The sequence below is a fragment of the Odontesthes bonariensis genome, chromosome 5 (assembly GCF_027942865.1).
Source record: "Odontesthes bonariensis isolate fOdoBon6 chromosome 5, fOdoBon6.hap1, whole genome shotgun sequence".
Taxonomy (NCBI): Eukaryota; Metazoa; Chordata; class Actinopteri; order Atheriniformes; family Atherinopsidae; genus Odontesthes; species Odontesthes bonariensis.
The window spans coordinates 27,922,976-27,950,693 of NC_134510.1; the positions used below are offsets into that span (position 1 = coordinate 27,922,976).

Consider the following 27,718-nt stretch of genomic DNA (forward strand, 5'->3'; position numbering starts at 1 on the left):
TCATAGTCACTCAGGAAAATTCCTGCCATTGCTGTTGCAGCACAGGGGATGAATAAGGTTTTTTTGTTTGTTTGTTTGTTTGTTTTTTCATTTTTAAAACTTTTATTCACTCCGAGCTAGTTAATAGGTGTGCTGATTCCTATTTAGAAGTAGCCTGCTTGAAGTAGGCTGACAAATCTGTCTGGTTTAGTATTTGCTCCTGGATGAATTTTCCCTGAGATTTAACACTTAGAAAACTGTCAGCACTCCTGAAAACTTTTTACTGCCCTTGCGCTTTCTTCTTGCGTTTATGTAAATGGCTCGAGACGTTTATACTTCATTTAGCTTTGCCGGCGCTTGCGTGTGCTGTGTGGCGATTCACCGCCAGGACAGTAGGTGGAGTAGCGGGTTTTTTCAATGACAAGCCTACTACGATGAAAGGAAATTCACCGCCAGGACCTCTTCAAGTGGAGTCATGCTTCTTCTTCTTGTAAATAGCCGGTATTTTGTCAGATTTTCAACACCTTGGCGGTCTAAACGACTACTTTCTTGCCTGAAAATGTTTCAAATGTTGCTAAAGTTATATATTTACAGAGTTTATAGCTCAAGGGAAATCAGCTTTTCAGGCCGGCTGATTTCGACTCTGGCAGGAGTGAAGTGCACTGTGTGTAAACGCTCTGCATACTGTCAGATCGATGAGTATGCCGTTTTCAAGTAGTAGGCTTGCGTCTTTTCTTGCGTAAAGTTTAGAAAAATGAGGTGACACACGCAAGCTCGCAATGGGGGGCTTGCAACCGCGCAAGGGCTTGCGTTTCTCCTTGCGTCTTGCTTTGCGTCTTGCGTTACCGACTATAAACCAGGCTTTAGGCTGAGTTATACTTCTTTTTACTGCCCTTGCGCTTTCTTCTTGCGTTTATGTAAATGGCTCGAGACGTTTATACTTCATTTAGCTTTGCCGGCGCTTGCGTGTGCTGCGTGGCGATTCACTGCCAGGAGAGTAGGTGGAGTAGCGGGTTTTTTCAATGACAAGCCTACTACGATGAAAGCAAATTCACCGCCAGGACCTCTTCAAGTGGATTCATGCTTCTTCTTCTTGTAAATAGCCGGTATTTTGTCAGATTTTCAACACCTTGGCGGTCTAAACGACTACTTTCTTGCCTGAAAATGTTTCAAATGTTGCTAAAGTTATATATTTACACAGTTTATAGCTTAAGGGAAATCAGCTTTTCAGGCCGGCTGATTTCTGCTCGGGCAGGAGTGAAGTGCACTGTGTGTAAACGCTCTGCATACTGTCAGATCGATGAGTATGCCGTTTTCAAGTAGTAGGCTTGCGTCTTTTCTTGCGTAAAGTTTAGAAAAATGAGGTGACACACGCAAGCTCGCAATGGGGGGCTTGCAACCGCGCAAGGGCTTGCGTTTCTCCTTGCGTCTTGCTTTGCGTCTTGCGTTACCGACTATAAACCAGGCTGTTTATAGTCGGTAACGCAAGCTATAAACTGTGTAAATATATAACTTTAGCAACATTTGAAACATTTTCAGGCAAGAAAGTAGTCGTTTAGACCGCCAAGGTGTTGAAAATCTGACAAAATACCGGCTATTTACAAGAAGAAGAAGCATGAATCCACTTGAAGAGGTCCTGGCGGTGAATTTGCTTTCATCGTAGTAGGCTTGTCATTGAAAAAACCCGCTACTCCACCTACTCTCCTGGCAGTGAATCGCCACGCAGCACACGCAAGCGCCGGCAAAGCTAAATGAAGTATAAACGTCTCGAGCCATTTACATAAACGCAAGAAGAAAGCGCAAGGGCAGTAAAAAGAAGTATAACTCAGCCTTTAGTTGTTTGTCTTTCGCTATGTGTGTGTGTGTGTGTGTGTGTGTGTGTGTGTGTGTGTGTGTGATTACCTTCATTAATAAGAAATTGCAATGAATACAGCAGATCATATTGAATATAGCTAATTAGATGTTTAGTAAGTTATAAGGATGAGTAACATGGTTCGTGAAAATGTTCTTTACACTGCTCAACTGAAGTTAAATAAATCTTTAAGCAGCAAAGTAACATAATGTATGAGGAGTAACACAAGTTATTCTTGTCCGGTGGAGATGCAGATATACTGTTGGTGTGAGATTATATTAACAGCTCCTTGTGCATATGAACCTGTTTCAAGGGTTTTCTCGAATAATCTTTTTTAACATTTTACATAATTACTTAAATATCTGTAAGAAACAGGGTGAAATTATCACATTGTTCTGTCAGAGAAGTGAGTTTTTTGTTTTTTCATCATGTTTCTTATCTCATATGAACTAATATCTCATAATTAGCTGGATGTTAAAAAAAGAAAGAAAAAGAAGAGTAGGCGCACTCTCTGTGTCTTATTCAACTGAATGTTTGCATGTGACCTTTCCCACTTGTGGCTGTCTTGTCTCTTAGACCATGGGATGAGACTTTCGTAACAAGGCTGCTGGACCTGTGCATGCAACCAACAGTCATGTACAAACTGCTCTGGGATGTGGAAGCTGATAAACACATACGATGAAGAGATAAGACGGCTGAAGTGTAAAGGAAACATGCTTTAGGAAGTAATTTTTTTTCAACTGATTGATTGTTTCTTTCTCTCCAGCCTTACTCCCATCCCTCCTAAAATTAGATACAGACCATTCATGCTTGGTGCTCATGAAGTAAAACAATGGAGCATTCTCTTGACTTGAAACATTGTTCACAGCCTAACTATATGAATTGACCCCAAACTCGGAAGAGGTTTCCCCAGACTTTTTACCAGATCAGTAACACTGCGTCACATTACTGGTAGAAAATCTCTGAAGTTGGCAAATGTTGGCAAATTATACCCTAAACAAACCTTTTTCTATTCTGAAATGAACCATTCATTCATTTATACACTCAGCATTTAGTTATTTCCCCCAACACCAGTAGCTGCAGCCCCCTCCTAATATACTAACTTGATTAGTTAGTTGATTAGAGGAGAGTGGTGCATAACCCATCGGATATCCTTATTACCCTCGGGTCATTTTTTTTCTTTCTATTCTGAAAATAACAAACTTTTAAGGGGGTGACGATCAGCGATGTTACCAATCACCTATTGTTCTTAAACCCATCCACCCTTCTATCATCTCAAAGTCACGGGTTATACATGACCTAATTACTTTATTATATTATATGAGAGTCTGCAAAGCTGCCAAACAGCTATTTTTTCGTAACTCATAGTCCCGACTCATAGGATACTTAAAATGTTGTCAGCTTTGCTCCTAAAATCTAATCTGTGTCTAAAACCTAGAAATAACTCTGACGTTATGTCACAATTTAATATTGTTAATTTAAAAATCCTAGAGGAAACAGTTCGGCAGCTGAAATCAACAACTTGTTCTCTGGACATAATACCATCCGACTTTTTAAAAACTGTTTTTACCTCAGTAGAAAGTGATCTCCTACGAATAGTTAAAGGTAGGGTAGGAGATCCTGGATTTTGAGTCCAGTGAAGCTGCATTTTGAAAATACACAGGTCAAAAGTCCCAACCCTTTTCTTCACTTTCCCCCCGAAGGCACGCCTCTAGAGTACATGAACGCGCACGAGCACGAAGGTGCACGAGCGCTGTTCTGACAGCAAGCATCGATCGTTGCCGTATTTAGTATTTAGTATTTAGTTTATGCTAACTATACGTTTAATAATGCTAGGTGCTAGCCAAGCTGGCTCTAGTTTAGCTTCCTGCCAAGCTTCGTTCACGGAGCAGGGTACGCGCACAGGGGGAGGGGGAGGGGGAGGGAGGAGCAGATTGCAGTTTGATAGACGGCATCAGAATCCAATCATTGTGAACGGTCCGTTCACAATGATTGGATACTGTTTTTCCTAGATTGTACGTTCTAGAGGCCACTAAAACTTTTCATATTTGTGTCAAAACTTTTAATTAATTGGTTGCAATGGGGGTGTGAAGAGTATTTCAAGCAATATGTAAAAAAATGTTCCAGAAAAAGATCCCCTACCCCGCCTTTAACAGCTCACTGGCATCAGGCATTTTTCCCAAGTCACTGAAGACAGCTGCCATTAAGCCACTCCTAAAGAAGAGAACTCTAGATGCCTCTATGATGAACAACTACAGACCTGTCTCTAACCTCTCTTTTATATCCAAGATTATTGAGAAAGTTGTATTTAACCAGCTCAACGGCTTTCTGAATGAAAGTGGAAGTCTTGATAAGTTTCAATGAGGCTTCAGACGTCATCACAGCACTGAAACAGCTCTGGTCAAAGTGTTAAACGACATTAGGTTGAATACTGATTCTGGTAATGTTTCAGTCCTGGTTCTGTTGGACCTCAGCGCTGCGTTTGATACTGTAGATCACAGAATCCTGTTGCACAGGCTGGAAAACTGGGTTGGACTTTCTGGAGCGGTCCTTAACTGGTTCAGGTCCTACTTAGAAGGCCGTTATTTTGTTACATTTGGCAGCTGTGAATCTGAGCGGGTGGCCATGACTTGTGGAGTCCCCCAGGGGTCAATTCTTGGACCTCTTCTGTTTAACTTGTATATGCTCCCTTTGGGTCAGATATTGCAGAATTTTAACATCAATTATCACAGTTATGCAGACGATACACAACTTTATGTGTTTCTGTCACCGGACGACTGCAGCCCAGCAGACGTACTGTGTCAGTGTCTGGAGGAAGTAAACACCTGGATGAGAGAGAATTTTCTGCAATTAAATGAAGACAAAACTGAGATCATTCTGTTTGGTAGCAAAGAGAAGAGGGTCAGCGTTGGTAAATATCTTGAGACTCGGGACCTTACAATCACTGACCAAGTTCGTAACCTCGGAGTGTTGATAGACTCAGATCTGACTTTCAGCAGCCACATCAAAGCTGTCACCAAGGCAGCTTTTTACCACCTCAGAAACATCAACAGAATTAAAGGTTTCCTCTCCCAAAAAGACCAGGAGAAACTCATCCATGCATTCATCTCCAGTAGACTCGATTACTGTAATGCTCTTTTAACTGGACTTCCCAAAAAGAGCATTAAACATCTGCAGCTCATCCAGAACGCTGCTGCTAGAGTTTTAACCCGGACTAAGAGATCTGAACACATCACACCAGTTTTAAAATCTTTACACTGGCTTCCAGTCAGTCACAGAATAGATTTTAAAAGCCTCCTAATGGTTTACAAATCCCAGAATGGTTTAGGCCCAAAATACATCTGTGATATGTTCAGAGAATATAAACCTAGCAGAGCTCTTAGATCCAAGGACTCAGGTCAGCTGGTCCAGTCCAGAGTCCAAACTAAACATGGAGAAGCAGCATTTAGCTGTTATGCTGCAAATAAGTGGAACAAACTGCCAGTGGAGATTAAACTTTCACCAAATGTAGACATTTTTAAATCCAGGTTAAAGACGTTTCTTTTCTCATGTGTCTATGCATGAAATATCTTTTAACTTATCTAGACTGTTGCCTGATTTTAAATTCATTTAAATGATTCTATTTGTTTCTCTTTATATTATTTCATGTATTTTTAATGCTTCTTGCACTCCCTGCTGCAATGCTTTTATTTTATGTAAAGCACTTTGAACTGTTTGTACGTGAAATGTGCTATACAAATAAATTTGATTTGATTTGATTTGATTAAAAATGAAACATTCCCTATTCTGTAATTAAACAATCTTTCATTTATACACTCAATAAATATTTAGACATAACTCCACCCCTAACACCACTCTCCTCTAAACTCCTCCCCATAACTCCCCCCCCCCCCCACATGATCAGGGGTCACTAGAGTTCACCTGTCACATCCATCCATCCATCCATCCATTATCTATACCGCTGAATCCGTCGATCGGGTCGCGGGGGGGCTGGAGCCTATCCCAGCAGTCAATGGGCGAGAGGCGGGGTACACCCTGGACAGGCCGCCAGTCCATCGCAGAGCCACATAGAGACATACGAGACAAACAACCATGCACGCTCACACTCACTCCTAAGGACAATTTAGAGATGCCAATCAACCTAACATGCATGATTTTTTTGGACAGTGGGAGGAAGCCGGAGTACCCGGAGAGAACCCACGCATACACGGGGAGAACATACGGGCAGCCATGGCCTAGTGGTTAGGGAGGTGGACTTAAGATCAGAGGGTTGCAAGTTCAAGTCCCGCCATTACCTCTCCCTACACCTCTATTCATGGCTGAAGTGCCCTTGAGCAAGGCACCTAACCCCACATTGCTCCAGGGCCTGTAACCAATACCCTGTATCTAAATAGATGTAAGTCGCTTTGGATAAAAAGCGTCAGCTAAGTGTAATGTAATCTAATCTAAACAGAACATGCAAACTCCACACAGAAAGGCCCCAGCTGGGTGTTGAACCTGGAACCTTCTTGCTGTGAGGCAACAGTGCTCCTGTCACATCCAATTAAGTTTGACGAAAGGGTGTTACTTTAAGTGTGTCAGAGTATTTGGGTAATGTTTAATTGATATTCTTATAATAAAGACAGGGACAAAAACATATTACCTGTAAAGACACAATACATAAAGTCAGTGTGCTAATAATTGCAGACGAAACTGTCACTGATTAAACTCATGTAAGACTTTTCTGAATGCTTCATTCAAAATCAAACTTTTACTCAAACAAATATAAACCACAGTCACACAATCACATTTCACCTGGGGGAGAGCAGATAAATTCTTTGTAAATGCATATGCTTAAAGAATAGTTAGAAGGGACTTTAGATTTTGTGATAGAGACACTAATTTGTTTGTGATGCTATAGTGACAATCATGACATTTCACTTGCAGTAATGTTAGCCTGAATGGTGATTGATTTCAGAATATGACACTGTCAGATCATCAACTATTTCTAGACTTAGCTAGCGCTTCATGAATTCCTTTTTGTTCTCTGTAAGGTTTGGGACTCAGAGAGCTATCAGAATTATTAGGGTTTGCGTTCTCCCATTCTTCAGAACACTTTAAAATGAATTCCCAGTTTTTAGAAATGTGCATTTTAGACATGTTTGGAAAAAAGAGAAAGGGCGTGGGAAATAGAAGATATTTTAGAAAAGCACTGGGATATATTAATGGAAGTGGTGTGTCTGTCATCTTCAGCCTGAGCTATGAAACTGCTGTCACAGTTCAAGGAAGACGTTGCTCTGTACTGTAAACCTTTTGCTCTTTTCTTGAATTTCTGCCACCAGACTTCTGACCGAGTCTTCTGTACTAAAAGTAACTCATTGGATGTATTTCAGGCCTTTGTTGTGTGGTGACATTGATAAATGGAGTGCTTCAACATATTTCTTTCCAGGTGTTTTGCTCTAAACGGGCCTATTTTTTTTCGCTCCAGTAAAAAGAAAAAGAAAAAAAAGAAGTCAATTGCTAACAAAACCATATTATGTTACACTGTACGCAAAATGGAAATATTGGACTTCCATTGCAGATTAAAGATTGTGTTAGTTTGTTTATATTACTTTATTAAATTGTGTGATGGAGTGGCTGTGTGATGGGAAAAAAGCAGGAAAAAAAACAAAGTAGTGTTACAAGAGACTGACTGCCAGAACCAGGCGAGGACCATTACTCTCCTAGAGTGGCACCTAAACTGAAGCCTTATTATTGTTTTTCCTGTGTACCTAAAGGATATTCAGTTCATTTTTTTTTGTCATTCTTATTTACATATGCGGGCATATTAAGAAGTGCATTATGTTTATGCAGGTCTCATTTAATCAAATGAAATCAGGAGCAGTTTTAAAGCTTTCTGAATTTCTGAAAGCTTTAAAAGTCCTGAGAATTTTACCATTAAGATACAAACAATAACTATAGATTTACTTTACTCAGCTCAGTTTTAGTTATATGTTTATCTATTTACCCATGAATTTGAATTTTTTTACTTCTTGGTATATAAGTGCATTTTTATTTTGTGCATGTACTTTTTGTCTGTTTGAGGTGCTGGAGCCGATCCCAGCAGGCAGGGCACACCCTAAACAGGTCACCATTCCTGTTATGTACCCTGCAGATTCAATATATTTTTCATTCTGTTTATTCAGTTTCTCCTTATCTTTGTGTATGACCTGATAGTACCTTTTTAAGATTTCAAAATGTGACAATTTTGCAACTCTTTCAGATTCCCCCAGTGATTTGTGAGTTCCAAATTTAATAGTGTTTCCTCAGTTCTTCAGTTTCTCGGCAAGGAGGTGGGATGAAGCTAGGGTTTTTAATGCACTTCTATTCTACTTTCGAATATTTAAAAATAATCTTTTTTTCTTTTTTAGTTTTGCTCTGTTAAGAATATGTGCTACATTAAATTTGTCTGAGAAGTGCTTTACAAATAAAGTCTTGATGAGTAGGAGTTTCTAGATGCAACTCCAGTTCATGAGTTGTCCTCATAAGGACTTCACAATTGGTTGTATGGATGGGTTAGCTTGTAAGTGACCAGTAGGTGGTGGCCATGGGCACCCCTTTGCTCTCCCCCTGGTGATTCAGATTGTGTGCCTGTGGTTCATATTTGTTAGAGTAAAAATTTCACTTATTTTAAATTAAGCATTCAGAAAAGTCTTTTATTGGCTTACCGGTCCAAATCAGTGATAGTATTGTCCATGTCTTCCACTGTTTCTCCTTGTGGCTCTGCCCTCTTGCTGATTTTCATTCTGGCACTACCCACAACGACTTGCTGCAGGGAATTAGAGAACAGACTTAGGTGTAAACACCTGGGTAGTTAGGCTAAGTGCAGTCCTGGCCCCAGGAGACGATTCCTTGCAGCTCCCCATTACACACTAGAGGGCCACCAGAGTCACCCTGAGCATGAGAGAAAGAAAAAAATAATAAAAATCAAGATTTGGTTTTTAAATTCAATCCTCTAAGTCCATGGAGTTATTTTCTAGCTTTTTTAATAGGCCATCCACTTTTTCTTGCAGTGTGTAATTGTGTGACAAATACTTCCATCAACAATCCTTGCCTCCCTCCAGGTATCCAGCACAAGCCGTGTGCTCAGTGATCATGCCAGGAAAGGATTTTCACACTCCTTGTTGGAGAGGATGGGACTTTCACATATTGAAGGTAAAATGGGTTGAACACTGCAGTTAAGAGCAAGAAAGGAAAACTACGGTTGAATAGTGGAATAAAAATTTCTATCTTAACTAAACATCTCAGACCATCATCTTCCGTTGCAAATTCTCTCCTGATAAATGTGAAAGGCTTAAAAATGTTTAATTTACCACATTTGCCTCTCAATTTAGATTAATTCTTTATCATCACACAGATGTCCTCTGTCTCCATATTTGTTGGCCCACACAGTTATATATATTTCTCATATCGCTCTAGTGTTGAATCAGCCACAAACACTAAGAAGGATGAAAGGCATGGCGGGAGGTTCTAACCCATGAGCCCTAATACAACAGATCGTTTGTTTGAGATTCAACTTCACAAAGTTTTACTTAGTCATGGCACTTTTCTACTTTCTCATACTTGTGATTCCTTACTTTTCTACAGTGCAATTATCTGCAGACGGTAAGGACTATGAGTTAAAAGTAGACAAGGGTTTGAATATATTACATGGATAGGTCTGCATGAAACAAATTTTACTGTTCGTGGATCCCAAATAACATCACGTCACATGAATCCCTGACAGAAAACAACAGGGTAGAAATATATTGTCATCATTGTTACATTTTGGACATGTGGACAAACGTACCTATGACACATTATCTGAAGAGACTGGACTGTCTAGTGTAGTGGACTGGATAGTGTAGTGGTAAGATTGCCACCTTTTGTGTGTGTAGATGACATGGGTTCAAATCCCCTGCATGAAAGGTACTATATCCTGTAGGGGTCCTTAGGAAAGACCCCCTTACCGGTTAAGTGTACCTCACCTTGATCAGTATAGATGTTCCCCCATCCAGGCACCGTGCACATGTCCCCAGGTGCAGGGCAGACTTTGGGAAAGGCGATGGGTTTGACTTACTCGTTGACAGTGACAGGATGTGGCAGTATCAAGGGAACACAAACTTCTCTTTTATATATTGTGTTTAAAATTCTTTGTTATCCCTTAAACATTTTCACATACTGCAAAGGGTTTTACCTGCAGCCCCCAGAAACATGAAAAACAATTAGGCCAATCATCACGTGGCTTATTCACGCCATCCTATGACTAAACTGAATGTGATTGAATTGTTAGTCACTGCATTCATACTTGAATTTCTCTATGACTTCTGTCTGAAACCGTCTCCTTCCACACCCTTGAACCTCCACACTAATGCACCCACCCACCTCTAAACATCTGTCCACTCTGCCCACCTCAGTCCTTGCATTGGTCTCTTTTCACATGTGATATACAAGTATATGAGTTTTTTTTTTGCAAATACCACAATAAATTATTTAAACAAGTCATAATGTGCAACAACATAGTATGATCTAATGAAACCGAAAAATCCAACAACTCTCATTCGAATGAAAAGCCCTTTGATGGATGTCTGACAAAAAGAGAAAAACAGCATTTTTTGCTGTTTCTGTTTCTGAGACCACAGCTGGCTTCTCTCTCTCCTCCTTTAGCTGTTACGCAAGCTGACCAAAAGCAGATGAACACAACTGCAAATTTATGTGTCTTTTTAACTTTTTCAAATATTTTAACCAAAACCTTTATTTTGAAATACAAAAAAAATTGTATTTTTAAAACCATAAAATAAGCAAATACGCAGTTCAATTGCTTTAATTTCCTCTTTAAACTATTTGATAATGTCAGTCTAAGCTTACAAGAAGTTGCATGACTTTTTCATAATTAGTATGCTCTAGCATATGCTAGTATGCTCTATTGCCAAAAATGAGTGACTCATGAGAGAGACATAAACAGGTGTTAAATGTGTGGAGACTTTGAGGATCTGCACAGATGACAAAACCACAGGGGTTGTGCTGCAAAGGGGAAATAAGAAAATTGCAATTACAAGCATTGGGTGCTCTCTGTTGCCTACCATTGGTACTATGATGAAAAAAGCCTTTTATCCAGATATTGAATGCCTTCTTCTGTCTTGTCTCTATTGACCATTAATCTGGCTTGATTTTATACAAATTTTCCATGACAATACAATAAATGCATCTGTTGGTGGAAAATAATTCAGAATTTTTTTCCTGCTTACGTTTTTCTGCAGTATAATCCCCCCACCGTCTTTCAGTCCTTATTCCATGCAGAGCACATGATGTATGTATCTTTGAGGGTACAGAGAAGCTCATGAAGACTGACACCACCATCTGACACCCAAGGTGAGTGATAACAGAACTCATCCAGTCTGTCTCTTTATTTTATCACAATTTAAAGAACACATACAGTTATTACAGTGATATGTTCTATGATGTTTTCCAGTGAGCTATATTGTGCATATAAAGCTGTGCAAACCTACAAAGCTCAATATTCACTACTGTGAGAGATTATTCTCTCCCAAAAAAGGCAGTCCAGCCTTTTTTTCATCACACAGAATGCTTTAGTTACAGTTCAGGTCAACAGACTCATTTTTTGTTGAGGGATGTCTTCATCAGGATATTTATCCCCGTTACAGTTCTGAGTAATTTAAGATTCAGCATCTGCCAACACCATGTCTGACATTTTCCAGCAGCACATTCTTGCAAAATACACTCCATAAGGGCATTGAAGTTAAAACAGTTAACTTTAATGCCATGTTCTAATCACCTTACATTCCATGGTTCTGGTGTGCTTGAAATAAAACTACAGTAATCATGAGCTGACATGTACCAAGTGACTCTAATCGGTGAAAAGAAACCCTGCTTTGACTGGGGCCTGATCTAATACTTGAGATCAGATAGGGACATCCTTATTTTAACCAATCAGCTGGCCAGTCAGAGGAAGAGAAGGTCCTTAAAGAGACAAGAGGCCAATTAGAGCGTGTCAGGCAGAATGTGAAAAGAGGTCAATATAGAGTATAGAGAACCTGTTTTTTTTCTTTGTTTGTTTTAGATAAAATGATGTTAACTAATCTAATAGACCCCCCACCACTTTCTCTCTCTCTCTCTCTCTCTTAGGCTACGGCTACACGGAAACGAAACAAGGTTTTTTTTTTTAAACGGGTACGAAAATTCTTGCAACCACACGGCAACGCTGCTGTCAAGACTCAGGTCCAGACGAAAACGGATGAAAACGATGAAACGATGCAGTACACACGCCACTGTGTCACGCCACGCTGTGAGACAATAGAGAAGTCTCACAGCGTCAACGTTTGACTGACGCAAAAACGTTTTCGCTGTAATAATGGAAACGAAACGACCTCGTTTTCAAACTTTCCCACTCTGGAACCCGTTCTCAAAAACTATCATTTTGGGGTAGTGGGAACGCCGGCTCCGTGTGGCCGCGACAGCGAAACGATAAGAAAAAGTATCGTTTACAGTGAAAAACGTTTTCGTGGAGCCGCAGCCTTAGACACACACACTGAAATTACAAATTTGTAAGTGAGTATAACATGGATTAATTTATTCAATTATCACAGAGAATCAGCTAATGTCTAGAACTTATTACACTCGGTTATAACATCATGCTGATCAACCTCGTCCATCCTGTTGAGGTGACTGAGTCGGTTGCATTCCTAACTTTGCCTACAGGGTGCCCAATAGGAGGGCTCCCTTGCTCTATGTCTGGATGGGGGAACACTGCCTTGGATGGAGAAGAGGTGATTTGAATTAATAAAAGACAACATGCTAAATGTAAGAATATAAAAAACTTTTGTTTGTAAAAGCATCTCTGTGCTCTGCTTCTTACAGTGAACATGCCCACCCATCTGCAGTGTTTGGATGTGCCCATGGTGGACAACAAGGATGGTGAGAACGCCTATCCTGGCATGATCACACACAGGATGTTGCATGTTGGATACATAGATGGAGAGATACGTGCAATGTGAGTTTTATGGTACTGGTTCTATGGTACTGGACTCACGGTTCTTTGTCTGTGGATGAATTATTTGTGTACTTGCTCATGATCACTCTATATTTGCTTGTCAGGGTGACTCTGGTAGCTCTCTGGGGTGTGTTGGAGAAGTTTGTGGCCTGGTGTCATGAGGTCAGGGCTGCCCTCAGTCCAACTCCCCCGGTGTCTATGTCAAAGTGTGCGAGTTCCTCTTCTGGATTGAAGACACTCTGTCAGCCTATCCCTGAGAAATGATAGTTTTCTCCTCTTCCTTCGATGACCTTTTCCGTATCTGTCAGTATTTACACCTCAGCTTCTCTTTTACATCTTTAATATTGCACCAAAAAGGCCACGTAAATCTCAAAACACAAGAACATGTCAGTTACATGTTTATTTCTATGTTATATATAAGACGGCTGGATAGGGTAATGTAGAGGCCTTCATTTACATGAATTTTTATTGGAATATTGGTTAATGGGACGAGGTAGCATTTTTCAACTATTTCATATATCTATCCTAGTTGTGTAATTAGCCTCTCTTATCTGTCCTCATAATTGAATTTTCCATCTTTTCCTTATTTATTTACTCATTCATTTATTTTCCTGGGAGGCTCATTAAATGCTTTAATTACAAAGAAGATGCCTTGTGAAACTATGTTTAGAAATTAGCGCTGAATTCACCGCTCTGATAATGGCAGTGTGATTACTGAACAGCAGGAGGCCGCAGAGGGACATTTTTCTCTCTGGCCCACCCACACCTCTCATTTTCAGCAGTGCAGCAGGCACAGTCTTTTACAGTCAGTTGTAGGACCAAAGCCATTGTTACATTCACTGAAGGTGGATTTCTTGTATGAGGTTTTCTCAGTTCCCAGTTATTTATTTGCTAAAGATATTACAGATTTCAGATGGTGCTTGTCGCTCAGGATGACATAGTTCTTGTCATCTCTCCAAGGTTAGCTTTGTCTTTTCTTTGTCTTTTTCCACTCTCCTCCTTTTCTTTATGTCTTCTCTCTTTGACTGCGCTGGAGGGTCCGATCCATGCTGCTCCACCTACACACAAGCACCGAAAAGAGGTCACTAAAGTACAAAAATAAAGTTGCGTACGAGAATAATGCGTGCAACAAGCATTCAAAATAATTTGTCAAACCTCTGGCTTAAATGTGAAAATAGCTAATTAAAAATTACTAAAACAGTTAAGACTGAGCATGACTTCCGGGTAAGAATAATGGACCTTTTTAACGGCAATCATATTAATTTATCCCAGTGGGAGAGCACAGGTGCAAATAGTGGTGCACCAGTAACTTATTCAAGTGAACCAGCATGCACAAAACCAGGGTCAGCCACCATTAATGCTCCTGCACCTCTGTCACAGTGCAAGTTTAAATGTCTGCTAGGGACAAAAAAGGCCAATACACATTATCGATGAGGTCATATGTGAAAAAAATGGGACCAGACACCAAAGAGCAATGGACATTTTTTCCCTACAAAAAAACCTCTAATATCATGAATGCTACCCTTTAGTGTTTTTGTACTATAACATGTTGAACATGTTTGAAAATGTCTGCTGCATAATGACTTGTTCAGTGCAAGACTTCAATCACATCCAACATTTTTTTTAAATCCTTCTTTCTCTGGGCCTGACTGTCACAGTACAGTCGAGTGTGTCCTTGTCAGATTTTTCATTTGCATCATAGAAAACTAATAGTAGTGGCACTCTTGCAAGCCTGCAACTCACAGTTTTGATAATGTCCTTTTGATGTATTTTCAGCCTGGCTCATTTAATTTCTAGTTTTCAACAAAATTCTTATGTGATGATTGAAAGTTTTGCATCCAGAGAGGAATTTTCATTGGTTTCAAAAGAAACGCTCACCAGTGATTGATAAGCTTTTCTTTTTTTAAGGTGTGTTTCAGCATTGTAAACACAAAGGAATCAAGATTCTAACATGCTTTAACTTACTTTCAACACTCTGCGAGGAGGAGGGAAAATTTACTTCTCTGAGGAATTCAGCGCTGTTTAAGACAGAAATACAAGGATAAATATAAATATGGGTGAATGAGGTGCTACGTATAAACTACAAAGTCAACATCATTTTGTCACTCTTTCCTGGTAAATATCAACAGCTCTGCATACTGTACACACTCAACTGAAAAGTAATAGTTTATTGCAGTGCGTTTCAGTGGAGCACCAAGATTCTTCTCCTCCTTGCTGACAAGCATGGAAAACAATTTTTTGTCATTGCAATGACTAAAAAAAAAGATAAAGTAACATCTGGAGAGGTTTTGATTTTTCATTGAAAGAACTAAAAAAAAGAAGGTAACAGGAGGTTTGTCAGACAGGAATGAGACAGTCCAGTATGCGACAAAAGAAAACCACGCTGTCAAAAGAATCCAGCAACACTTACACTAAGCTGTGAGTGGAGCTGGATGCTATATTACAAATATCATATTCTATAATAGGATACAATATACAATGTGTCAGCAGTATCAACGTCGGTAATTTAAAAAAAAGCCTCATATGTGAAAAATGTCAAAGGCTGCTCCACTACGCATACTCTCCTGTCTTTTTTAAAATTTTATATGCATCCCAGTAAGCACGACTGTATGAAAAAAATGAAGCTCTACTCTGAATGTTGCAGATGAAGTGTGAGACCGTATTATCTGCCTTCCTTTCATATAAGTTAGCCAAGTGTTTCCTATGCTAAAGGAGACACTTAAAGCAGCAGCGAGGTTCAAAAAGGGCCAGTTGTTGGAGATGACAGAAATACAGCAGAGTTTTAGGTTCCTTTAAAAAAACTGGAAGTGATTTTACCAAACGATTGCAAATCAAGCAGAGAAAAGTACTCTGAACCTTAGCAGCGTGCCCGAATTTTAAACTGTTCTAATGTAAGAACAGAAATTTGTCTGGTTTTACTGGTCTGCAGTTAGCAGCGTCTCACCTGTTTGTCTGTGGTTTGTGCCTGTGTGTTTCACTGCCACTCAGCCCCTGCAGAGGTTACAAAAACAGGTCATGACAATAATTGTGCAGGCAGCACGCTACTATGTTAAACATATTCACAAAACAGCTTGTGTGCATGAGTTCAAATTCCTGAGAGTTCAGTGTCTATGAGAACCAAACAAAATCAACATATCACATCATCAATCTGCCAAAAAAGCGTAATACAGCATCGACATAAATATATTCTAGGTACATGAGGGATCTTACCAAATAAGAGTCTGTGGATTTGGCCAGCTTCCTACTTTCAGATGTCTCCGACTGGTTGGAGGGATTTGGGTAGCGTGCAGAAGTGACATTTTTAGGAGGAAGAGGTGGAGCTCTGGTGTTGGAGCTGGGAAACTGGTATTCCAAACTCGAGAACTGTAGAAAAAATATGTTGTTAATTATTCAGTGACAGTGGGAAGCATTTTGTGATTTGTTTTTAAAACGAAGAACCCTGAAATTACGGCAAAATAGAAAAAGACAAACAAATAGAAGCAAAACAAAAGTCTATAGCCGTGCTAATGTCTCACTTTGTAAGGTTATGCAGTCCGTTCCTCAATCAAACATTGTGAGGACTTTGAATATTCCATTGTCTACAGTACATAACATCGTCAAAAAATTCAGAGAATCTAAAGAGTAAAGGCTAAAGAGGAGAAGGACCATCCAGGTTGTTATCAGTACTCAGCCTGAATCTCTGATGGTAAAGGGCAGTACTTTAGTGCTTATGGAATTGGTAACTTTCACATCTGAAAAGGTACTATCAGAGCTGAGAGATTTTCAGAAAAGGCCTTGCATATTTTAGTGAGACAATGTCAAACCACACACTGTGTCTATTACAGCAGCATGGCTTTGTAGTAGAAGAGTATGAGTGCTGGATCGTCTGTCTGCAGTCCAGCTCTTTCACAAATAGAAAACATTTGGTGCATCATGAAATTCAAGAAGACCAAATACCAACGAGCAGCCAGAATCCTATATGAATGGGACAACTTGCCTCTTCCAAAGATCCAGAAACTGGTCTCCCAAGTTCCCAAACTTTTACAGACTGTTGCTAAAAGAAGAGGGGACGTCACAGATTTGTGAACATGTGCATTGTAGCCTGTTGGCACTAACTGAAAAGTATATCTGAGAATGATAGATGAGCAATGGCTTTGCAGGTTTTTATTCACCTGCAGAGTACCAAATTCATTGCGATTAATCGTGGACAAAAAATATTTTCACCACATTTCGTGGCACTAAACACTAGAAGTGTTAGGCAATATCAGCCTGGAACAAAGTGGTGCAGGACCGGCTGGCATTTTAATCTGATGAAGTGGCTAAAATGAAAGAAAACTTAAGAGAAAATAAAAAAGTGAATTCACACACCTTTCTCAAGGCAGCCAGTTCCTTCACAACCAGCTCAATGTCCTCGTGGTCCTCATCCTCACCGTCGCCAAAACCCTCCTCCTCCCACTGAATGCTGCTCTGCAGGTAGGGCTCGATGAGGACGGACTCTGTTCCTCTGATATCACAGCGACAGTACGGGCAGGTGTAGCTAGCTGACTTCTGCTAGATAATTACCAACAAACAGTTGGGCAGAGTAACGGAAAGACCATATGAATGCAACCATCCACTGTCACTCAAAGTCTCACAAAAGTTTCATGTCTTTTGAACTGCATGTAGTGGAATGTGTTGAACTTGTCATCAAAGACAAAAGCTATGGTGGTGGAAAATACCACGTTTAACAGACACTGGAGACTGTAGTTTTCCACATTTGCATAACAGGTGACAATGAAGATGAAATGTAAAGTTTTAATTTCACCTTCACAGGCTTTGTGATTTTCAAGGTTTTGTTATCCTTCTCTGATACAGCTTTGGTGTAGAGGCTGGGTGTAGTTTTACATTTGTGACGGTCTTTGTTTTTTAAACTTACTGTTAATGAGGTTTGTTTAACCGTAATGAGGACTAGCTTACAAGTTTTCCATGGCCTGCTATCCATGAAACATATCTATTTTTCTTTTTAAGTTTATCTTCTCTCTCTCTCTCTCTCTCTATCTGACACACACACACACACACACACGCACACACACACGCACACACACACACACACACACACTTCTTACTCAAAGTGAATGTGACTGATACAGTTTGAGGAGGGTGTTAAGCTGAGCTCACACAGGAAGTTTTAAGCCAAATGTCAGGGCACGCTGCTCTGCACATTTTCAAAGAATTACACAACTCCTGAATTGACTGGGGGTGGGGTGTGGGAGTAGTTAGCAGCTCACTGACTGTAATTCTAATTAGATGTGTTTGATGTTGTTCTGTGCCAAAAAGAGGAAATGGGAAGTTGGGGAAGTCCCACTGAAGGAGCAACAGGGTTTGTGCTACATTGGATCAGCCAGAGGGACTCTCTACTATGCTGGGATTCATTGTCTTACTCTCAGGCAACTGATGACAATCTGAAGATTCAAAAATGTTGCAGATTAAAAGGTGTCAGGTATGGACTTGGATGAGCTGCTTTTATAACTTATTACAAATGCACACGTTTCAAAAACTGTTGTACGAAAAAAAAAAGAATACAGTTTGTAAAAAGTGACTTGATCTCAATGCCTTTTTGTCCAATTGACAGCTCGAATCTCTAAACAATGAAACTTACTGAAAGAAAATGTAGCAAAGGAAGTCACATCAGCTGATAGTTCTTTTTCTCCTTTTTAATTTTAGCACAGCTAAAATATTTTTCTTGTAATTCTACTAATTCTGTGGACTATTTAAATAACATATTTAAATTTATAGGTTTGCATGGGAAATACAAAGCATATTTTTGACACTAACCCCAAACCGCAGTCAAATAACCAGCATTGTTACAGTATGGTGTAGCCAGACCATAACCTACAAAAATACATCTAGTTTAGTCAACCCAGACTGTTTCACTTCACTAAACACAATCTGTTACGGTAATGGTATGTCCAATGTAACATGTGAGAACATGCGGGATATGCAGAATGGTGTGTGATATTGAAGATAGATATGGTCACATTAGATAAGTGGTTGGGGGTTCATACCTGCCAGACTGTGAGGCAGGGTTGGCACAGGAGATGCCCACAGGGCTGAATTCGAGTGTCTTTATCCCTCTCTGCGCAGATCTTGCATAGCTGGAAGGTGCTGCCAATCTCACAGTAAAGCTCGTACTGCTCCTATTGGGGGTGGTGGTTTGTCAGACAGATGGGACAGAGCAGAGAGCGTCTCAAGATATGATCTGTTTTGTCACGATAACCTTTCAAAATCCTGCTGGCAATCTGTTGTAAAAATGATAAAAAAATTTACATATGCTTACTTCTGTAACTATGACTTTTCCCCTTTGTGCAGGTTCATGCAAGCTTGTCAAGTCAGGGTTCACATCACGGCCATCTGGGTACAAGTAGCTGCAGCAGAGGAACACAAAGCACTTATAGAGGACACTTAAACTCAGGGAAGGATAAACCAGAGCCCCGTGTGTGTGCTCGTCCTAACCAGCCTTCTTTGAAGCCTTGAATGAGCGCTTGATAGAGAGGCGTGTTCTGGGGGATGGTCTGGATGATGCCACCTTCAGTGGTCACATGGCCAATAGCCCACTGGCCCATTCTTGTGCAGCTCAGACGAAAGATGTAGCTGGGAGGAAAAGATATCCTTGTTTTCAAGACAGGAAATCAACACTGAAATAAATCTAGAGACAATTGCATACTTATTGTAAGTAGACGGATACATTACGTGAGCATTGTTTTGTGTGTGCAGTGTTTTGCTGGGAAACCACATGGAATTCACATGGATGTTACTTTAACCTTTAAGCCACCTACCTAAATATTTTTCTAGACTGGTCACAGCCCCACTCTGAAACCCACAGGTCCCCAACCTACCGCTTTCATTGTGATACCAGACATTAAATGTTCTTTCGTCATGCAGAGGATCCACTCAATACTAGGTGGGTAGTCATCATGTAAAACTTATGTATCATTGCAATAATTTCAGATTAAATTCCTCTCATTGATCGGTGTAATGCTTTGCAGTGTTTTTCACGGTTTGCAAATTAGGAATTTATTTCAGATCTCTTCACCCAATTGATAATTGTGTCTCTGTTTAATCATCACCTAGTCACACTTGTGTTGTTTCTTTGGAAACTGATTAGAGACAATTAAGAATGTTATCTGAAAAAATTGAGCAAAACCCTGCAAAGTCTGAAACAGACCCTCATTTTTAGACACAATATTGATACTTCTTTATCTGTGTTTTCATTATATGACACCGTATTGGGTTTTTTTAGATGTTATAGAGTTATAAAGAACAGCATTTCTTGAGTAATGCCGAAATGTAAAAAAAAAAAAAAAAAACTGAAAACTTGGAGTTGGCAAACTGTAAATGTAAAATGGATGATACCCTCTCCAGGAATAAACTTTTAAAACTATTCATCCAGCATAAATGAATGCCTTTTGAGAACACTGAGATCATTTTGGCACACATTAGATTAGTTTTCTGAAAACATTGTGACTGTGCTCATGCTCACCTCCCAGGTCTGTGCAGATAGTGTTCCAGCCGAGCTACAACCTGGTCATAGGTGAGGAAGGCCATGTAGCCCGGATGGGTCACTGCTAGCTGGTTCCAGTTTCTTATAAGCGATCGCCAAGGCTGAAAGAGAAGTTGAAACAAGAAGATATGTACAGAAGCTGAAAGCGGCCTTGCCAGCTTTGAACACGAGTTGATTTGTCTGTTATCTCAAGCTAACAAAGCTTGTTTTCACTCAATTAGTTTTTTCAGGTTTGACAACATGAGAAAACGAAGTTATGTTTCTTGAGATGACTATGGTGAGTTCAAAAAAATGAGTGGTTCCAATGTTAACACCTAATTTCCTTGTTCCTTATCGCTGTCATGACAGCTGTGGAGAATCTATAACATTAAGTCATGACTTGCATCTGTAATTCTGCGGCACTGAGATTAGCAAATGAGACTGTGACGGTACAGTGAACTTTACACGACCAAATTTACAAAAAATCTCATATTATCACAGCAAAATAATTCTTTTTAATTAACTTGTTCTCAAGTTAATGACATAATTTTTGCCATTTTTCAGCTGGATGCACTGACGTTATTTGGTCCTGTTTCAGGTAAGAAGTGGAGATTCTTTCGTCTGCTTTTGAAAATGAAAACATTTCAGCATTAGAGGTGTTAGGGGAGCTAAACTAACTGACCAGGCCCAATCTTACCTCAAACTCTCAGCGATAAAAACTTTTTTATTTCTTTTTGATCTGGGTTTGTGCGAAGTACTTTTGACCAGTTAGAACGCTCACAGTTTTGGACCTTCAGAAGGTTTCCTTACACGTAAACCAAGCAGAAAGCCACTCAGAAGGGGGCCATGAGAAGAGTTCATATTTTGACATTTAAAAAAAACGCAAAACTTTCAAAGGGAACATGATATTATAAATATATATAATGGATATTGCAGATTCTAATTATTGAGTCACTTTTGCATTAGAGTGTTACAGGGATTGGGTTTGCATAGCACGATCCACACTGGGATACCGTGTCTCAACCTGGACTGTGTATTGCAATCGACTGCAGACCGTGTTGCGAGATGGGTGTTCTATTTGGAGGAAGAGGAGTAACAAAGTAAATAAGTGCCTGATGTAGAAGTGACATGGTGTTAAAAGCCACAATATAGCTCTTGCTTGAACTGCTAAGATCATTTTTAGGTTTGAGTAGTTTTAGATTGCAAAACATTCCCTCTTCTCACGGCCCCTTCTCAGAAGCTATTAACTTAGCTCGCCCACAGGAATCCCTAAAATATGTGTGGTCTGACAACCATCTACTATAGTTAAGACACTGAATACTACCGAGTACTTCTCAGAACCCCATTAATGACAGCAGTAAAAAATAATGAAATACTCCTTTAAGCTATTGAAAAATGACATGTACCAGACACACTCCGGCTTACCTGAAACAATCTTGTAAAAATGTCAAACTCAAACACCGAGACGTGATCATTACAGGTGAGATCAATCGTTGATTTCAGAGCCATGGACTCCATCCCTTCTTCAAATGGATGCACACTTCTCAGCTGCGCTTTAAAGCTATTCCACTGCACTATACACCTGTCAGAACATATCATTAAAATTACATGGGATAGGGGAAAAAAATCCTTAATCAAATTATTAATTGTGAAAATATCCCAGACTTACTTATTGCCAAAGGAGTGCCTCCAAAAATCCTCTGCCTCAGTCTTAGTCACCTTATAGGTGTCACCATGAAAGTATCCCCCTGGAAACATGCCCTTCAGCTCCCACAGCATGTGACTGAACAGCAAGGACAGTTTGGTCAGATTCCTCCTGAAAAATTAGAGATAAAGCAAACCTTTAGTGGCAGAAATATGTGTGCTTAGTTCAAAAGTATCAATCATTTCTGGTCTCATAGCAACTTGTGTTCTCAAGTCTTGTAATCCAGATGTTACAGCCTTTGGATATTTACATCTGCAGAAAAATCTACATTATCTTGTGTTTTTAATCTGCACACTTGCATTCTCTCTACATGACAGTATCTCTAAAATGTATTTTTTAAATATTTTATGCAGTTACATTAAGCGTTGCGCGGTTATATTCAGTAATCTATTGCACAGTGTCAGCTGAAATTAATCAAGTTTCTCAGATACTTTCCATAGATGCACACATATACACACTGACACACAGGCACACACACAGGCACACACACACAAACAAAGGCAAACACACAGGCAGTCCAGCTTGCAAACAGGATGCTAGCTGCTGCATACTTGTCTGTAAATACCACAAAATGTTCCAGTGGCCAGTGTGTCTCTTGGGCCCATTCTTTTGTTGTTCTTTTTTTTTCTTTTTATTTGAACAAACTCCCTTGTCTTTTTTTTTTGCACTTTTAAGAATTTAATCTTCATTTTGAGAATTTCTTTCAACTTTTTATGAGAACCCCTCTCACATAAGTCTTTTCCCCAGCATGCATATTAGTGCAACAGGTAATACCTCGTACATAAAGACTGCATATGAAATCAATTTAACATACTTTAACACTTGCAGCAGAACTTCTTTGACGACAGTGACACCTCATAATGACGCAGATCAGTAGCAAGTAAACATCCCCTCAATGTTTTATGCAATACATGATAACATACTGACAAATTAGGATAAATTACAAAATAATATATTCTCTTTGGTAACACATTTCTGATGCGACTCAAGAAGTCTCTCTTATTTCTGTCCACCGTCAAATTAGACAGACATTTGACGGTGTGGAAAGTGGTTGTAGATTCTTCACCTCAACGAGAAAAAAACCCTCCATTGAGTGCTGAGGAGAAAGGTGGTAGAGGAGGAGGTGGGAGGAAATGCGTAAGCCACATCTCTCGCTTTGGCTGGACCCATGTATGTAAAAATATATTTCAAAAGACTAAGATACAGTGGCGCAATTTACAGTCACAACACAAGGTAAATTTTTACTTTGGACACTTTGGACTTTGGACTTCAGTATCAGCTGCCATTTGCAAGTTGCAAGTGTGCTTTTGTTTGAAACAGCATGTTTCTCACCAGCTTGATCACAGTTTGGACCCTGATGCTATTTTTGAGTCTCTCTCATTATAAACTGTTGAGGAGTTTCTTAAAATTTAAGTCATTTATGTGTTACATTGCCAGTGTTTATTTGCTAAAAAAGTGGAAGAACTACACATTTTAATTGAAGTTTATATTTTGGAACATTTGCCACAGCCTTTACAGTCATACACAGACTGTTTTGTCTTATAGCTGTGGTAGTAAAATGTAACCACATTAGGGGAAGTGCTGCATATAAGTGATGTTTTCTGTCGTGTTGCTAATTTTGCTTGCCTGGATAAAATTAATACATACCAAAAAACCACCAAAAAATAAAATATTAAAGCAGGATGTTCCAAAAACCTGAAAGAGGATTTTAATACAATTCAACATATAAGCCACAATTCACATAACATAACAGTATGTGAATTTGCCACATGACTGCCCATGCAGGGCATTCTGCGGTGAGAAGCCCATCTGTTGTGCAAGAGGAAGATTCAAAACTGGCTCCTTATTTATAGATTCTTCTGAAAAATGTTCTCTGATCAAAGCTGTTAACAAAGCAATGAGCACGTAAAGTAAAGAGTGGAATCTACAGATGTGAGCTGAGCTCGGAGTGGCTTAACCAACCGGGCAATAGGGCTCAGGACAAGACAATCAGTTAAATCCTGATTTCATACTGCAAAACAAATCATTTCTCTGGAGGAAAATCTACCAGGAGACAAAGATTCGGAGTAAAGCTTGAACACGTGATTGTAGCAATAAGCATTGTTTTTCTGACATTAATCGCTCAGTGGAAAATACGTCTGAACTCGCGTATGGAAATAAATGATAATGATAACAATTCAGATTCAATGAAACTTAATAAATCTAATTAATGAATTACTACATACGCCACCAAATGTGTTGGCTTCCATATATATTCATTTGAAAGCAATATATTTGATTAACTTATTCGTATCTGTTGTTATATATTAAAATTTGAAGGCATTCAAAAAATCTAACTGATCAGAAGAAGCGCCTCAGTTGCAAGTTTTTACTACGCATAAGCTCATCAGACGGGGAGCTAAAATCAATGTTTGAAGAAACCAGCTAATTTCATGGCAAATCAATGCGCATATGAAGCAACGGTGAATTAACATCCATAAACTAATGATTTATTAGGTATGAAATAGTCACATAAAGCAATAGTAATTTTGATAATTACTTTATGGGGACAGACAGGAATTAATGATTTATGTCATGCATTGATCAATGCACTAAATCCTCATGTGTCTTATATTGACTCTTAGGTGACTTATTAGGTGTTTTATTTATACCCTTATCATAAAGTGTCACTCATTCTTTTAAGTAATCTAGGTTCAAAAATAAAAAGAACATGTTATAATCATTTTGTCACAAAACAATAAAATACATATAAACACTGGTAATCTCATAGTAATCTCAAGGACTGTGTAACACTTTTTACATGACAAAGCAGCTGGTTAATCTGTTAAGCAAACAGCTTGTCTTCAAAAGGAGAACATAAATAATGAGAAATAAAGAAAAAACACTCCCTTATATATGTCTGCTGTATAGCCTGTGCGTATGATTTGGTCATAAACAAAGAATATGTCTGTCCGGGGCTAGAATTTCTCTCTCTTCCAAACTCAAAGGAAGTTGTTGCTTTTTTGGTTTCATATTAGCATCACAAAGCATCACAAAGATCCAAGTTTGGCCCTTTTTCCACCTTCATCATTAGTATTCCCAACAGGAACATGGGAACACAGCCCAAAATCCAATTAGAAAAAAAAAAAAAAAAAAAATCGCTCTGTTTGGAAACACCCACATTAGCCAAAGAGTAAGCTTACATAAGATGCTCATTTTAGTGCACACAGTAATGAATATGTTTAACTTCTGAGAACCAGGGACTGTAATTTATTTTGCAACATCTTTTGCACCATCTATTTAGGCTCAGCAAGTGTCCTGAGACGGGTTGAGACCTTCATCTTAGCTGTCAGCTGTTAAGTCATGGCTTTGTCCATTATCTAAGCTATTCTAAATGTCTTTTTTTCTTTTCATTTTTCTATTTCTTTCTATTTATAAGCATAAGCTGTACAAAAAGTATCAGTCCCGGGTTCCCGGTAGCAGATTTGAGGGGTGTATGCGCCTTTTATGCGACTTTGGATCACAGAGTCAATTAAACCTGTAATCAATTTAAAAAAGATTCCGCACATGCAAATTCTGAGTTTAGCACTTTAAACATGCAAATGTAAAACTCTTTTCATCTTTTCATTCAGCAATCGAATATAGCGGAGTGGTATGAGGAATATCAGATCCGGATATCTCAAAAAGAAGGGCGAACATTATCAAATCTCTGCGTTGCGTGAGCTCACCCTTGAAATTTTTCAAAAACATAAAATAAGATTGGTTTTCTGGTTAACAAACTAGCACTTTTTCCTATAATGTATGTATTTGATTTGACTCATCAGTTAATCATTTAGGCTATGAAGTATCCAAGGCAGTGAAAAATACCTATTAGAAAGATGTAAAGCCCAATGTGATTCAGATTAAATTTTTTTTTGCATTTGTAACAGCACTTAACCCAGAAAAATGGCAAATGTTTTTTTTGTGAAAAAAAAAGGAATATCAACATTTTTTTATTTTAGTGGCTATTACAACTAACCTTAAAAAACACACAATAATAAAAAAAAAAGCTGATTACTGAATATATCAAACATGATCTAAATTTTTTTTACATCGTTAAGATGCAGAACGGAGATTAGAAACTGATTTGAATAATTCGGTGTGATTTCAAACCATCTAACACGTGCTCACTCTGGTGTTTGAGAGTAATGCAGAGGCCCTCTTACCTGTAACTTGATGTCTCATCAAATATCTTCTCCCGCCCTTCTTTAAATATCAGCACAGCTCTGTCCGTCTTATCCAGCAGGTTTCTGATGTGGACTCTCAGGTATTTGGCTTCGTCTCCCTGGGGCACCTGGCCTCCTGTTGACCAGGAGTCTTGGTAGGGCTCCCAAACTTGTGTTAGCAGGACTGAGGTCTCACGTACCAGATCTGGCAGGTATGGTGGACTGTTCTTCAAGCCCAGTCGGGGGTTTGTGCACAGCTCGTGGAGCTTTTCCAATCTTTTGAGGCTCTTGTCCACCAGTCGTCGATCGCCGCTGGTAGGGGGCTTGGAACTCAATTTTGGGCTTTTAGAGGCTCCTGTACTTCCTCCCTCCATCATTTCAATGTTTGTGTTTGAGACCGAAGTGAAGCAAAACTATCTTAAATGTCAGTCTGTGAGTGTATGCAAGGGGGTGTGGCGTCAGGTCAAGAGGTGGGAAAGTTCAACTTTGAATATTCAAAACTAAATGCAGCTATTGATGGTGGCTCACGTTTTTGGGTTGTCTTTACAATTACATTTATGAATCCTCAACATGATATGTAAAGAATGCATATCTTCTTTAAACAGCATTTGAAGTTGATCACCTAACAGTCAAATAGCATTACATCGTCAAGCAAAAGATGACAGCTGCAATTCTTTAAAAAAAATGCTTAGCATTTCCAGGCAGAGCCACAGCGGCTGTACATTCCTAGCTACTCGCCCTTTTGTGAGATCATCAGAAAAATGCTAAAATACAAGACCTGTATTAGACAGTCTGTTTTTTAAAAAGTGTTTTACAATAGAAATGAAAAATGAAAACAAAAAACACCAGGGTTTGAGATGGACACTCAGCCCTCCAAACAAGTCAAGCTTTTACAGTCTCACCCCCCCCCCTCCTCCTTTTTTCTCTCCAGCATTCACATTTAGCCATGCGTACAAGCCCACATTTTAACAGCCTACTCTGCTTACCAGCATTTATCTCAGCAGCACAACAGTCCTACAGTCTCAGGGTCAAAAGAGCTGGCTCATCAACATGCAGAACGGTGGAAACATGCTCTCTGTCATGGCCTGAAACATAACTGCTTCTTCTTAATCTCTAAATGGCACCCTCTCGGTTCTCACTCGTGTTGGTTCAGCCTTTGATTGGTTTCCTGGTTGCAGCGAGACAAACAGGTTTGTTTTCTTTGCTCTACTGTTCGGGGAGACAAACAGAGAGAGAGAGAGAGAGAGAGAGAGAGAGAGAGAGGGACATGGGAGGGAGGGACATATAATCAAACATTTACTAGAATGAAAGCTGTTTTTCCAACAATAACCCTTTGTACCCTGATAGGTAGATGACTTAGAGTCATGTGATAAAAAAAAAAGTTCTAAGCTGTTATGTATCAGGCATTAAAAAAAATAAAAAAAATAAATCTGGTCCTCACCAAGTCTTACCAGATTGCGTAAATACAATCTCAATTGAAGACGGCACATGA

General features: G+C 39.3%; 1 protein-coding gene across 2 annotated transcripts; it reads right to left on the reverse strand.

Annotated features, from left to right (window-relative positions):
* Positions 1-11,201: 11,201 nt before the first annotated feature.
* cblc (Cbl proto-oncogene C, E3 ubiquitin protein ligase) lies at positions 11,202-27,425 on the reverse strand. Of its 2 annotated transcripts, none has more exons than XM_075465956.1 (12): positions 26,227-27,425; positions 22,007-22,153; positions 21,763-21,919; positions 20,338-20,459; positions 19,311-19,448; positions 19,135-19,222; positions 18,863-18,994; positions 17,187-17,366; positions 16,050-16,202; positions 15,784-15,830; positions 14,805-14,857; positions 11,202-13,897 (listed from the first exon to the last, which is right to left on the reverse strand). In XM_075465956.1, exons 1-12 carry the CDS (start codon positions 26,601-26,603, stop codon positions 13,767-13,769), a joined length of 1,725 nt encoding a protein of 574 aa, XP_075322071.1. In that variant the 5' UTR covers positions 26,604-27,425; the 3' UTR covers positions 11,202-13,766. The 2 variants fall into 2 exon arrangements, with proteins under 2 accessions (XP_075322071.1, XP_075322070.1); XM_075465955.1 differs by having other exon boundaries at positions 17,187-17,369; positions 26,227-27,424.
* Between the last annotated feature and the right edge of the window lie 293 nt (positions 27,426-27,718).